This window comes from Lissotriton vulgaris, unplaced genomic scaffold (assembly GCF_964263255.1).
Source record: "Lissotriton vulgaris unplaced genomic scaffold, aLisVul1.2 SCAFFOLD_2054, whole genome shotgun sequence".
NCBI classification, from domain to species: domain Eukaryota; kingdom Metazoa; phylum Chordata; class Amphibia; order Caudata; family Salamandridae; genus Lissotriton; species Lissotriton vulgaris.
In genome coordinates this window covers 388074-402362 of record NW_028251103.1, presented here as the reverse complement: position 1 = coordinate 402362, position 14289 = coordinate 388074, and the positions used below count along the sequence as shown (strand labels likewise).

Sequence of the window (14289 nt, the reverse complement as noted above, 5' to 3'; positions counted from 1 at the left end):
CCCCCCCCCCCCCCCCTGAATGCCTTGTAAAGGAATGGGAGGAGGCAGGAGCCACACCCATTGGGCTCACGGGGCTTCAACGCCCCCCCCTCCCCACCGTGCCCGTCAGCCCGGTCGGAGACAGCTTCCCGGGCTGGCGAGCATCTCATTGCAGCCGCACCCGAGTACCTAACAGGTCTTTAAAAGACCATTTACTTGTAAATGAGGCTTTTGTTGTGTCCCCCCCGCCCCCCACCCCCCCGAGAAATATTTATCAGCCCCATGAAATCAGGCTCTAGTTGCCCGCCTGGGAGGAGGAGGATATAAAGTTTTATGATCACCAGCTCAGCTCCAGGTAACCCGCAGTGAGGGCCGCAGGGCGTCTGATGCCAGGTGAGGGGCCCCACCCATACCTGGCGGCCGAGGGCAAAGGGCGCTGTTCTGTACACACCTGTAACATCAGGAGAGATGTATCTACAGCAGGAGGGGGAGCAGCAGCTTTCATTTCTACCAGAGGCAGGAGCTGAGAGGATGGAGGGTCCGGAGTATCAGGGGGCGCTGAGACGGGGCTTGAGATAGGGCTGAAGAGGACACCAGAGCTTATACAATGCCCGACACCCCCATGACCCCGCCAGAGCCCGGGGGCCAGGACAGCCCAGGACCGAGGCCGGGGGCTGTGGGTGGGGCCGGACCAGAGGGGCAGAGGGGGGATGCAGACAGGGGTGAGAGGAGGGACTCAGGCCTGGGGCTGCACCGAGACACAGAGAGAGGAGGAGAAGATGCGGAGTCAGGAGGTGAGAGGCTGCCGGGGAGGGAGAGCCCAGAGTCCCTGAAGGAGGGGACTGGGTCAGAGGGACAGGGAGAAGACACATGGAGAGAGGGAGAAGATGTGGAGTCAGGAGCTGAGATGCTGCTGGGGAGGGAGAGCCCGGACAGGAGAGAGGCCCCGAAGGAGAGGAGGTCGGGGGCAGAGCAGCAGGGCCTGATACCGAGGACAGGACCCGAGGGGTCCACACAGACACCCCATGGAGAGGCGGGGAGCCGGAAGAGGAAGCACCTGCCACCTACAGGTAAGAAGGTGAAATGACACCCGAGGGGGAGGGGGGATCAGCAGTGAAAGGGGAGCAGGAATTTACAACTTTTTGTGCTAAAGACCTGATGGCGGGAATTTCACCAGGAGTTAGGGGTGTCAAGTGAAGTAAAAACAAGCATTGGTAAAGGAAGTAGTGCTTGCTTGTTTTGAATACACATCGATTTGACTTGTAATTCAGAGTGCATCTCAGACCTATGCTCTTGCCAATGCTTGTACATTTTGAATACTCAGTTCGACTAAATATCGATGATCAGCACCTGGCAGAGACACGAGATTTAAATAAACACAACATGTGGAAAAAAGGCCTTGAAGCTGATGTGCCATTTGCATGCCCCCCCCCAGGTTAGGTCACGCCTGCACAGCTCATTGGTTACAATCAGGTGCTTAGAACCCGCCCACAGCTTGCCATTCGTTGTTTTCATTGTCACTCTCATTAGTGATCATTCCATTGCTTAGCTCCCATAGGATTCCTTTCCTTTCTTGTGTCAGTTCCTCCCTGGAGCACGGACCAAGTGCATGTGTTCTTCCTCGTCTTTGCCCTTCTGTGTCTTTTTTCAACGCATTGTTTTTATTATTTAAGCATTTCAGTCGTGTTTTTGAATGTACAATGCGCTTTCTCACCTTAATCACAGACATACAGCTTCTTATTCACACTGCCTTCACTCTTTGTGCCATTTTTATTGACTCTTTTGTTACTTATACTAACAACTGTACTGCTTTACGTCACTCAACGCTATGCTACTCTACATCACTCCAATCTGCACCACTCAACTCTACACCTCTCTACTCCACACACTGTTATCCAACAACACATTACCCCACTCCTCTATGCGGCGCACCAATATACGGCACGCCAATCTATGCCACTCCACTCTACACCACTCCACTATACGCCACTCCACTCTATGTCACTCCAATACACAGCACACCAATCTATGCCACTCCCCTCTACACCACTCCACTATACGCCACTCCACCCCACACAATGTTATGCAACAACACAATGGCCACTCCTCTATGCAGCACTCCAATATACACTATGCTAATCTATGACACTACACATCACTACGCTATATCCCACTCCACTCCACACAATGTTATCCAACAACACATTACGCCACTCCTCTATGCGGCGCCCCAATATGAGGCACGCCAATCTATGCCACTCCACTATACACCACTCAAATATACGCCACTCCACTCCACACAATGTTATCCAACAACACAATGGCCACTCCTCTATGCAGCACTCCAATACACGCTATGCTAATCTATGACACTACACATCACTACACTGTATCCCACTCCACTCTGTGGCACTCCAATATATGGCACACCAATCTATGCCACTCCACTATACGCCCCTCGGCACAATATTATCCAACCGCACTGTACGCCACTCCACTCTCCAACACTCCAATGTACGGCACGCCAATCTACTCCACTCTACACCACTCCACTCTATGCCACTCCACTCAGTGCCATCCAGTGGCACTCTACGCCTTTCCACTCTAGTCTACACCCTCCACACCATTACACTCTATGCACTCTACACATTTCCACTCTATACCACTCCACTTTATGCCAATCCATTCCACTTTAGGCCACGCCACTCTTTGACACTATGTACCACTCCACTCTACACCACTTTACTCCACGCCACTCATCCATGCCAATCTATTCCAGTCTAGGCCACAACACTCTATACCACTGTACGCCACTCTTCTCTACGCCACTCTTCTCTATGCCACTTCACTCTTTGCTACTCCACACTGCTCTACTTAATGCCACTTGGAGAAGTGTGGCTCATCGGTTAGAGGAGGCAGACCCTGATGCAGAGGTCAGACCCGGGACCAGGGTTCAATTCCCGACGCGGCAGGGTCTTGAGCTCAAAATGTCCACGGACACGATAATTCTCGCCTCGGTGCCTACTCAAATCATGGGTTCACACTCTGCAACTCTTGGCAATAGCTTGCTTAATCTCCACTACGGCCCTACCGCAATAGGATGCCTGGTCTTCACCTTGGGGATGCCCAGTAGGGGTTATCTCGCAGGGAAAGCCAGGACGGGTTCCCAAAGCAAGCGCTAAGAGACCTGTTGGTGATTTGGCGCTATATAAATCAAAATTAACATAACATAACATAACTTCACTCTACACCACTTCACTCTACACCACTCCATTCCCTCCACTCCATTTAATTCCACTGTACACCACTCCACTGTACGCCTTTTCCACTCTACCCCTCTCCACTCCACATAATTCAATTTCTTTCTACACCATTCTCTTTTAGGCCACTCCACTCTGCCCCTCTATCCTACACCACCCTACTATACGCCTCTCCACTAGGTGGCACTCTACTGTATGCCACTCGATTCCACTTGACGCCACTCTGCTTTACGTCACTCTACTCTGTCACTCCACTCTTTGCAACTCTACTCTATGCCAGTCTACTGTATGCTATTCAACTTTGTTTCATTCCAATGCAAACCACTCCCCTCTATGCAACTCCACTATACGCCACTCTACACCAGTCCACTCCACTCCACCACTCCACTCTGTGGTCCCCACTCCACTCTACTCTCCTCCACATAACACCACTAACTTTAAGCCATGGTGAGCAGCAGCCACGCTAAAAGACAATTTCAAAGCTAATAGCTTTCTTGTAGGTGAAACCTACTGGCTTTGCCAGTGCTTTTTCTTAAAAAGCTGCCCTTTGCACTTGTCTGATACTTGCTGCATTATCTACGGCAATTTTAGCGGACTCACATGTGTCCCCCTCATTCACACCCCATGCAAGGTACTCAATGGTCTGAATGCAACAATCCTGCTGTTGTTGGGCCTGGGTGTAGTGGTCACATGCAGCAGTCATGTGTGTCTTTATAGCGCCTCGAGTGCGCCTACAGGGACTCTGCACTCAGGATGTATTTTAGGCGCCAGGTCAATCTGCAATTCTGTATGCCCAATTTTAAGCGTTCACCATTACATACTCAGACTGCAGAGCCAAAGCCAATAGGTCTGGTTTATAAACGGAAATGCCTCTTCACTGCGTTCAAGTGTCCAAGCCTGTACTCGGTGACTCTTCGCCCCTGCACTAGGTCACTGATGCTTGCACTCATGCCCTGTTAACCTATTGTTGCATTCATCCACTCATCCATCCACAACAACACACACATGCAGCTCACCAATCGGTGAAGGCGCACCTAAAATAGAGTACCAGGCCTGTTTTCTTTGCAAATGCTTATTTCATGTAGAAAGATCTGTGGATAAAAAATGGATGTGAATTAAAATTTCACTTGAAAGAGAACCAGGGTATTTGATGCAAAGTTCTGGATTTGTTCCACCAGAGTTTTATAGTGTGTTTACAGTTGTAAAGTGATGCCTCACTTGAAGGGCTTCAGGTCAGTCTCTGATTGGCCCACAGTGATGAAGAGTCAGAAGTGGGAAGTGCAGGGACTCGTACCACAGGTGCAGTGAACCTCGTGCACGGAAGGAGGGAGCACAGAAGAAGCATGTCCCTCTGGAAGTTTACTATCAGCTCGCTGTGATGCCTCACTTGTAGGGGCTTCGGGTCAGCCTCTGAGGGGCCCACAGTGATGCAGATGCAGAAGTGGGAAGTGCAGGGACTTGTACCACAGGTGCAGTGAACCTCATGCACAGAAGGAGGTAGCACAGAAGCATGTCCCTCTGGAAGTTTACTTTCAGCTCGCTGTGATACTTCACTTGTAAGCGCTTCAGGTCAGTCTCTGATTGGCCCACAGTGATAAAGATGCAGGAGAAAAAGTGGGACGTGCAGGGACTTGTACCACAGGTGCAGTGAACCTCATGCACAGAAGAAGGAAACACAGAAGAAGCATGTCACTCTGGAAGTTCACTTTCAGCTCGCTGTGATACCTCACTTGTAGGGGCTTCGGGTCGGTCTCTGATTGGCCCACAGTGATGCAGATGCAGAAGTAGGAAGTGGAGGGACTTGTACCACAGGTGCAGTGAACCTCATGCACAGAAGGAGGGAGCACAGAAGAAGCATGTCACTCTGGAAGTTTACTTTCAGCTCGCTGTGATACTTCACTTGTAGGGGCTTCAGGCCAGCCTCTGATTGGCTCACAGTGATGAAGACGCAGGAGTGGGAAGTGCAGGGACTTGTACCACAGGTGCAGTGAACCTCGTGCTCAGAAGGAGGTAGCACAGACAAAGCATGTCACTCTGGAAGTTTACTTTCAGCTCGCTGTGATACCTCACTTGTAGAGGCTTCGGGTCAGTCTCTGAGTGGCCCACAGTGATGCAGACGCAGGAGCAGACGTTGGAAGCAAAGGAGTAACCATATTCAGATGTTGCCCCGCCACCATGCAAATGAGGGAATCCCCATTTTACTCAGAAATTCTTCCAGTTTGTGTCTGAGCTGCAAACAGCACAGCGCGGAAACAGGGAGAGGTGTTTGCCTCTGTTTTCTTTTTTTCACTGTTTCTGACGGGAATGTATCTGCTTGACATACTACAGCAAACTAACAAGCACGTGCAAAAGTTAATAAATCTAAAGGCTTTCCCAATGCTTATTTGCTCCGGCTAGGCTAAGACAGATTTCCTGGGTGTTCTTGCATTCATGGTGGCTATCTTAATTAATGAATGCTTTACCTAAAGACAGTTGTGACGGCGGTGTAAACATCCCTGCTTGTAATAATTACAATTATTATGGTAAAGCATTAACACAATCCATTGAATGTGCCCTGTGTGTCAGTGTCTCTGTCTCTGCACATCCACAGGCGGCGACAAGAAACTGTGTCAAATCCATATGAAGAGGGTCACAAGCTGAGGGCGCAGAAGCCAGCCTGAGGGGGCTGAGTGCTGTTGTGGGGCAGCAGCCTCTATGTGGGGTGGTGCTAAGGGGATAATTAATAGAGGAAGGTGGGTGAGTGGAAGGAGCAGAGAGAGAGGAAGAAGGGCAAGAACAGCCCCTCATAAGCACTGCAAAGATCTCACTTTGTTAATGATTTCTGGCTGACAGTATTGGCTTTGTCAGTGCTTGTTGGCTGCCAGTATTAGTTTTGTCAGTGCTTGTTGGCTGCCAGTATTGGTTTTGTCAATGCTTGTTGGATGCCAGTATTAGTTTTGTCAGTGCTTGTTGGCTGCCAGTATTGGTTTTGTCAATGCTTGTTGGATGCCAGTAGTAGTTTTGTCAGTGCTTGTTGGCTGCCAGTATTGGTTTTGTCAATGCTTGTTGGATGCCAGTATTTGTTTTGTCAGTGCTTGTTGGCTGCCAGTATTGGTTTTGTCAATGCTTGTTGGATGCCAGTATTAGTTTTGTCAGTGCTTGTTGGCTGCCAGTATTGGTTTTGTCAATGCTTGTTGGCTGCCAGTATTGGTTTTGTCAATGCTTGTTGGATGCTAGTAGTAGTTTTGTCAGTGCTTGTTGGCTGCCAGTATTGGTTTTGTCAATGCTTGTTGGATGCCAGTATTTGTTTTGTCAGTGCTTGCTGGCTGCCAGTATTGGTTTTGTCAATGCTTGTTGGATGCCAGTATTGGTTTTATCCATGCTTGTTGGCTCCAGTATTGGTTTTGCCAATGCTTGTTGGCTCCAGTATTGGTTTTGTCAGTGATAGTTGGCTCCAGTATTGTTTTTGTCAGTGCTTGTTGGCTCCAGTATTGGTTCTGTCAGTGCTTGCTGGCTGCCAGTATTGACTTTCAATGCTTGCAGAATAGAGGCACAAGCATTGGTAAAACTAACGGCAGTGCCCCTTCTCATCTGCTCTCCTTCTGAACATTCTTCGGAGCAGGAGTAAGTCTCTGTAAAGTCTTCTGCTGACTGTCGGAGCTGTGTGAGGAGTAAATCAACAGCTCCAAAGCTTGGTGACCTTGAAGCTCTCTGTAACCTTGGCTCGAAACTGTGACTTACCAGAGTGACCTCAGAAGCGAATAAGTCCTGGGACAAAACGAGCAAGAATAATAATGAATGTATTCACTTCTATCTGATCATCAAACTGAGGAGCAGGAGAGAGCATGTGCTGTGATGTACATTAATGTCCCCCCTGCACGTGTTTTACTGCTGAGGAGTCATTTCATGAAATGAGTCTGAGAATTCATCTCACCTTGAACCTGGATTCCAAATTCAATAATAAAAGTTCATTTTGAGGCCTCTTTAGCAGAAAAGCTGGTTATTTCTTTGCAAACCTTCAGTGATTCCTACCATGGTAAAACTCTCAACATTGCTGAGGGGGGGAACCCTGCGCCGGTATCCTCCTTTCTAGCGCCATGAAGCCCAAGGAGTTGAATCCACCAAGTGGTGTCAGATATTAGAGGTTCCAGGTTCTCTGAGTGAAGGACAGAAGCTTTAAATCTTGACACTGTCCTAGCCTATAGAGTCCTATTCTCTAAGCCTAGCAGTACTGAAAGCCAATATCTTGAGCGCCTAGAAGCCTACAGGTGTCTGAAGTTCACATATGGCGTCAGACATTATATAGGCCCAGTAAGAGACACCCAGCAGACCCCTGTACCTGCCCCGGCCAGTACAGGCCCACCACCCCCTATCCTGTAGAGATCCTCTCACTGCATCCTGTGACCAGAAGCTTCTCTGACCCCTTGTCCTGCCTCCTCTCTTGCAGTGACTCTATCCTCCCGAGTGCTGCTCAGGGCTGTCTGTGGACTTTCGCTGCTGCTGCTGCTGGTACTGCTGGGGCTGATCTTGGCTCGACTGACTGGTAAGTCTACCACTCTCATACAGAGCACGAGGTCAGAGATTGCTCTTAAAGTCAGTGTCAGGTGCTGTCATACATGCAGCTGGTATCCCACTGTTATGGAACTCGCATTCCCGTTTTATTCAAACATTTTGCATATTAAAGCAGCCCTTGTCCGGCTGGATAATGGCTAAAATATAGCACTGATTGAGGCTGTATTTATTATATTTATATTCTCCTCTAACTCAGGGACCACTGTCTCGTGCAATAAGTTCGTTTCCAAGGTCCCTGACCGATTTATTTTGGTTTCCCTCGTTCCTTATACACACGTCATACATGTAGGGGCGGTGTCAGGTGTGTTACAAAGATACACATAGATTGAGTACTGAGGTGTCAGGTATTGTCACACACACACACACACACACACACACACACACACGCACACACACACACACACACAGGTGTGAGGTGCTGTCACAGATATACCCATTGAGCCAGTCCCACAGGGGTCAGGGGCTGTCACACACACATAGAGCTGGTGTCAGGAGCTGTCACACACACACATAGAGACCGTGTTAGAGGTGAGGTGTCAGGTGCTGTCACACACACACACACACACACACACACACACACACACACACACACATAGAGCCGGTGTCAGGAGCTGTCACACATACACCTAGATCCAGTGCCAGAGGTGTCCGGTGCTGTCACACACACACACACACATAGAGCCGGTGTCAGGAGCTGTCACACATACACACTCACATAGAGCCGGTGTCAGGTGCGGTCACACACACACATAGAGCCAGTGCCAGAGGTGTCAAGTGCTGTCACACACACACATAGAGCCAGTGCCAGATGTGTCAGGTGCTGTTACACACATAGAGCCAGTGCCAGAGGTGTCAGGTGCTTTTACACACACATAGAGCCAGTGTCAAAGGTGTCAGGTGCTGTAACACACAAGTAGAGTCCGTACCACAGGTGTCAGGTGCTGTCACACAAATATGTAGTGCCAGCAGTTGAGATGCTGTCACACAGACACACAATGTAGAACCAGTGCCAGAGATGTCTGGTGCTGTCACAGCCACACATATACACACACACACACAAACACACACACGTAGAACCAGTGCTAGAGATATTGGGTGCTGTCACACACAAATGGAGACAGAGGTGTCAGGTGCTGTTACACAAACACTCAGAGATGTCAAGTGTTGTCACACATGTATATAGAGCCAGTGTCAGATGTTGTCACACAGGTAAGTAGAGGCAGTGTCAGGTGTTGTCACACATGTATGTACAGCCAGTGTCAGGTGTTGTCACACATGTATCTTGAGCCAGGGGCAGTATACATGAGGTTTTGGTGCCTCAGGCACCTCTCACATCTCCCCTCCTTCAGCCCCTCACTCCCTCCTCAGGTGTCTGATCTGGCTCTAGCTCCTATGTGTACCTTGTGCCAGGTGAGGTGTGCTTGGGGTACAGAAGTTTCTCATCGTCTCCCCCTCCTTTAGTAGCCAAGAGGATAGAGTCTCTCATTAGAGCCCCTGTGTGATCGCTGTCTGTAGGGGGTGCCCACCCCACTGACTCCCCCTCTAGCCTCAGTCCAAGCAGTTTGTGTGTACCACCCTGTGATGCAGCCAGGGGGGGCTGTCTCCAGGTGAAGATCATGCACAGGTCTCCCTGTCGCAGCCTTGGAAGGTCGGATCTTTATTTACCTCCATTAAATATTTATTTAATGTGATAAAAATGACCCTTCCTCCTCGTGGCGCTCATTACTTCAGAGTGAAGGCACCTTCACTGCTGACGTCACTGCAGAAAGGAGTTCTCTGGATAGGTTTATAGTCCACACCCACCAAAGCCCAGTCCAATGAGGGCTTCGTGTTAGATGAGGATCCTAAACACCTGTGTGCAGGGGATAGGTCTGTACATACCTTTATAGTCCACACCCACCAAAGCCCAGTCCGGTGAGGGCTTCGTGTTAGATGAGGATCCTAAACACTTGTGTGCAGGGGATAGGTCCGTACATACCTTTATAGTCCACACCCACCAAAGCCCAGTCCAATGAGGGCTTCGTGTTAGATGAGGATCCTAAACACCTGTGTGCAGGGGATAGGTCTGTACATACCTTTATAGCCCACACCCACCAAAGCCCAGTCCATTGAGGGCTTCGTGTTAGATGAGGATCCTAAACACCTGCGTGCGGGGGATAGGTCCGTACATACCTTTATAGTCCACACCCACCAAAGCCCAGTCCATTGAGGGCTTCGTGTTAGATGAGGATCCTAAACACCTGCGTGCGGGGGATAGGTCCGTACATACCTTTATAGTCCACACCCACCAAAGCCCAGTCCAATGAGGGCTTCGTGTTAGATGAGGATCCTAAACACCTGTGTGCAGGGGATAGGTCCGTACATACCTTTATAGTCCACACCCACCAAAGCCCAGTCCAATGAGGGCTTCGTGTTAGATGAGGATCCTAAACACCTGTGTGCAGGGGATAGGTCCATACATACCTTTATAGTCCACACCCACCAAGTCCCAGTCCATTGAGGGCTTCGTGTTAGATGAGGATCCTAAACACCTGTGTGTAGGGGATAGGTCTGTACATACCTTTATAGCCCACACCCACCAAGTCCCAGTCCATTGAGGGCTTCGTGTTAGATGAGGATCCTAAACAGCTGTGTGTAGGGGATAGGTCTGTACATACCTTTATAGTCCACACCCACCAAGTCCCAGTCCATTGAGGGCTTCTTGTTAGATGAGGATCCTAAACACCTGTGTGTAGGGGATAGGTCTGTACATACCTTTATAGTCCACACCCACCAAGTCCCAGTCCATTGAGGGCTTCGTGTTAGATGAGGATCCTAAACACTTGTTTGCTGGGGATAGGTCTGTACATATCTTTATAGTCCACACCCACCAAAGTCCAGTCCAGTGAGGGCTTCGTGTTAGATGAGGATCCTAAACACTTGTGTGCGAGGGATAGGTCTGTACATACCTTTATAGTCCACACCCACCAAAGCCCAGTCCAATGAGGGCTTCATGTTAGATGAGGATCCTAAACACCTGCGTGTGGGGGATAGGTCTGTACATACCTTTATATTACACACCCACCAACTCCCAGTCCAGTGAGGGCTTTGTGTTGGATGAGGATCCTAAACACCTGTGTGTAGGGGATAGGTCTGTACATACCTTTATAGTCCACACCCACCAAGTCCCAGTCCATTGAGGGCTTCGTGTTAGATGAGGATCCTAAACACCTGTGTGTAGGGGATAGGTCTGTACATACCTTTATAGTCCACACCCACCAAGTCCCAGTCCATTGAGGGCTTCGTGTTAGATGAGGATCCTAAACACCTGTTTGCTGGGGATAGGTCTGTACATATCTTTATAGTCCACACCCACCAAAGCCCAGTCCAGTGAGGGCTTCGTGTTAGATGAGGATCCTAAACACTTGTGTGCGAGGGATAGGTCTGTACATACCTTTATAGTCCACACCCACCAAAGCCCAGTCCAATGAGGGCTTCATGTTAGATGAGGATCCTAAACACCTGCGTGTGGGGGATAGGTCTGTACATACCTTTATAGTCCACACCCACCAACTCCCAGTCCAGTGAGGGCTTCGTGTTGGATGAGGATCCTAAACACCTGTGTGTAGGGGATAGGTCTGTACATACCTTTATAGTCCACACCCACCAAGTCCCAGTCCATTGAGGGCTTCTTGTTAGATGAGGATCCTAAAAACCTGTGTGCGGGGATAGGTCTGTACATACCTTTATAGTCCACACCCACCAAAGCCCAGTCCAGTGAGGGCTTCGTGTTAGATGAGGATCCTAAACAGCTGTGTGTAGGGGATAGGTCTGTACATACCTTTATAGTCCACACCCACCAAAGCCCAGTCCAGTGAGGGCTTCATGTTCGATGAGGATCCTAAACACCTGTGTGTAGCGGATAGGTCTGTACATACCTTTATAGTCCACACCCACCAAAGCCCAGTCCAGTGAGGGCTTCGTGTTAGATGAGGATCCTAAACACCTGCGTGTGGGGGATAGGTCTGTTTATAGGGAAGGCAGGCTTAAAGCAATTATGGAAAGCCATCTGGGCCCAGTGGTCTTCTGGGCAGTGCTTCAAGGGGGATGAAAAAGATAGGGTGGACTCTCTAAAAGGGGCGAGGACAATTATGTGTAAGTAGGATTCCTGTCCGAGAAGAGAGGCCTGTGTAAGTAAGGATTTAAATTACAAGTTGTAACCTACAATCCTGTGCTTCACTCAGCAGTGCATCTGACCAGTGTCTGGGTGCATGGCTGTGAGTTTTATGTTATCGCATCCAGACATCTCACACAGCAATCAACACATGCACCTCAAACAAGCCTGGCCTACAAGCTAAATGAACAGCAAAAATGAGTTTGTTATGAATAGTTGGTATTGTAAATGTTCCAATTCTGAAAATACAAGTCTATCAATTTAACGTTAATATGTTCAGCGGAAGAGGGAGGGGCTTTAGGAATGTCACAGGCTGTCATTAGAGATGGTGAAGTGAACCATGGAGTGGTCAGTCCAGGTGAGTTTTCTGATGTAGGGTGAATTTGATTCTGTTGCTGGAGGTCAAATTCACATCAAGTGCCCCCCCAAATTTGTGTATGGGTTATGTGAGTTGGGTGAGGCCGGTGTTGTTCAAGTTCTCCAGGAGGATGGTGGAGTTGGTGTCATTGGGGTCATCAACGTGGAAATTGAAATGGCCAAGTAGGACATAGTGGTGGGAGTCCATGGCAATGTGGGCAATGAGGTTGTAGATGGCATTGCAGAAAACTGGTTGAGTTCCCAGAGGTCTGTAGGGAATGGTGCCTCTTTCTGTGGTCTTTGCATCGGTCCTAAAGTTGAGGTGTTCCTTGAGAGGCGTTGCTTAATGATGGTGCATAAGATGGTTTCCTTGAAGATGATGGCAATATCCATGTCGTTTTTGTTGATGCTGTCTTGATATATCATCTTGTAGACTTCGACAGTGGTGGTGGCGATGTCCGGGTTCAATAGGGGTAAACCCATATTTTGGTGATTAAGTCCACGTCAGGAGAATGGTTGGAGATGGTATCCCAGATTTCTGTGGCATGTTTGCAGAGGGAGCGGGCATTGAGCAAGATACGTTGGAGCAGTTCCAGGTTGTTTGTAGTGCACTGAGGTGGCGGTGCAGGTACCAGTGTGGGCTGGTGGTCTTGTGTAGCAGGAGAAGCGGCAGTGGCGACAGGTGAAGTGTCCTTTGGATGATCATGTGGAGGACGTGAAGCAGCTGTTTTTGTGGTGTCCGGGGTCCAAGGCCAGGAGCTTCTTGCTGGTGTAGCAGCAGATGGTGGGAGGGCCAGGGGTCCTGGCGCTGAGCGAGGTCCAGGCACATACAGGCACAGATGGGCTTGCCTTTAGCGTGTCCAGTATTCCTGGGAGGGGGCGTGGGAGAAGTGCAGTGATCAAGGGGCAAGGGATACTACTGTCGCCGTGCAGCGGCCTCTATAAGTAGTCCTGGGAGGTGGTTGGAGCTGATCAATCAGTCAATCAATCAGAACATTTGCAAAGCGCACTACTCACCCGTGAGGGTCTCAAGGCGCTGCTGTTGGGAGGCGAGGGAGCGGGAAAAGTGACAGGAGTGGGAAAAAGCAGCCAGAACGAGAGGGGCAACAGCAGTGGAGGACACAAACCCAAAAGAGCCAATCAAATAACCAGTGAGATTTAATCAACCAAGGAAAATAGAAAAGAAATGAAGTCAATAAAATTATTGCCAATAAAATAAGAGAATAAAATTAAATTAGAGCTAAAATTACAGCAAGCAAAAATACCAAGTGGATCTGCGACCAGCAGGATTGAACTGGAGGCAGTGGTGACTGGGAGCGCAGTCCCAGATTCATGGAGCTATCAGCGGCAACAGGGCGGGGCACAGTGACCAAGGGTCGAGTGCTACTCCAATTACTAATCTATTTATCCTTTCTATGTGGCCATTGCTTTGGGGATGATACAAGCTATACCTTTTGTGCTTAATACCACCATAATTCAAACAATTTAATCGCACAAGAAGTGAATTACATCCCATTGTCTAACAGAATGTCAGATGAAAAATCTTCCATGCAGAAAACATCAGTAAATTCAATCCTCAGTCTTGTAGTTGGCTCTTCCAAAAACCTTTCTTCTAACCACCTGGAAGGAAAATGCTACTTACCAGTATGCATCTGTTCTTGGCATGTAGAGCTGCAGATTCTCACACTTGGCATTAGATCGTCATCTGGTGTTGGGCTCGGATGCTTGCATGTTGTTGTTGTCTTGGAAGAAGTCATTGTAGTCACGAGATAGGTGACTCCTCCCTTGGACGATAGTGTGCATGGGCAGCGACTCCATCCTTAGATTGTTTTTGTTCCATGATGGGAAATGATGGAATTAGTAGAAAGAAAGAAGATGTCAATGTATGTATATCTAATTAAGATAGAACTGGAACAGATACAGGTCCCGGGGTGGCGGGTGGGCGTATGAGAATGTGCGGCTATACATGCCAAGAACATATGCATACTG

The 14289-nt window shown here is 49.0% G+C and overlaps 1 protein-coding gene across 1 annotated transcript in view; it reads left to right on the top strand.

Annotated features, from left to right (window-relative positions):
* The first annotated feature begins 628 nt into the window (after positions 1-628).
* The window catches only part of LOC147663027 (C-type lectin domain family 2 member B-like), a 105320-nt gene continuing 91659 nt past the window's right edge, over positions 629-14289 (top strand). Inside the window, exons 1-2 of the mRNA XM_086950719.1 lie at positions 629-1049; positions 7666-7761. Coding sequence (XP_086806845.1) covers positions 887-1049; positions 7666-7761 — 259 coding nt within the window. The 5' untranslated portion in view covers positions 629-886. The remainder of the gene's footprint in view (positions 1050-7665; positions 7762-14289) is intronic.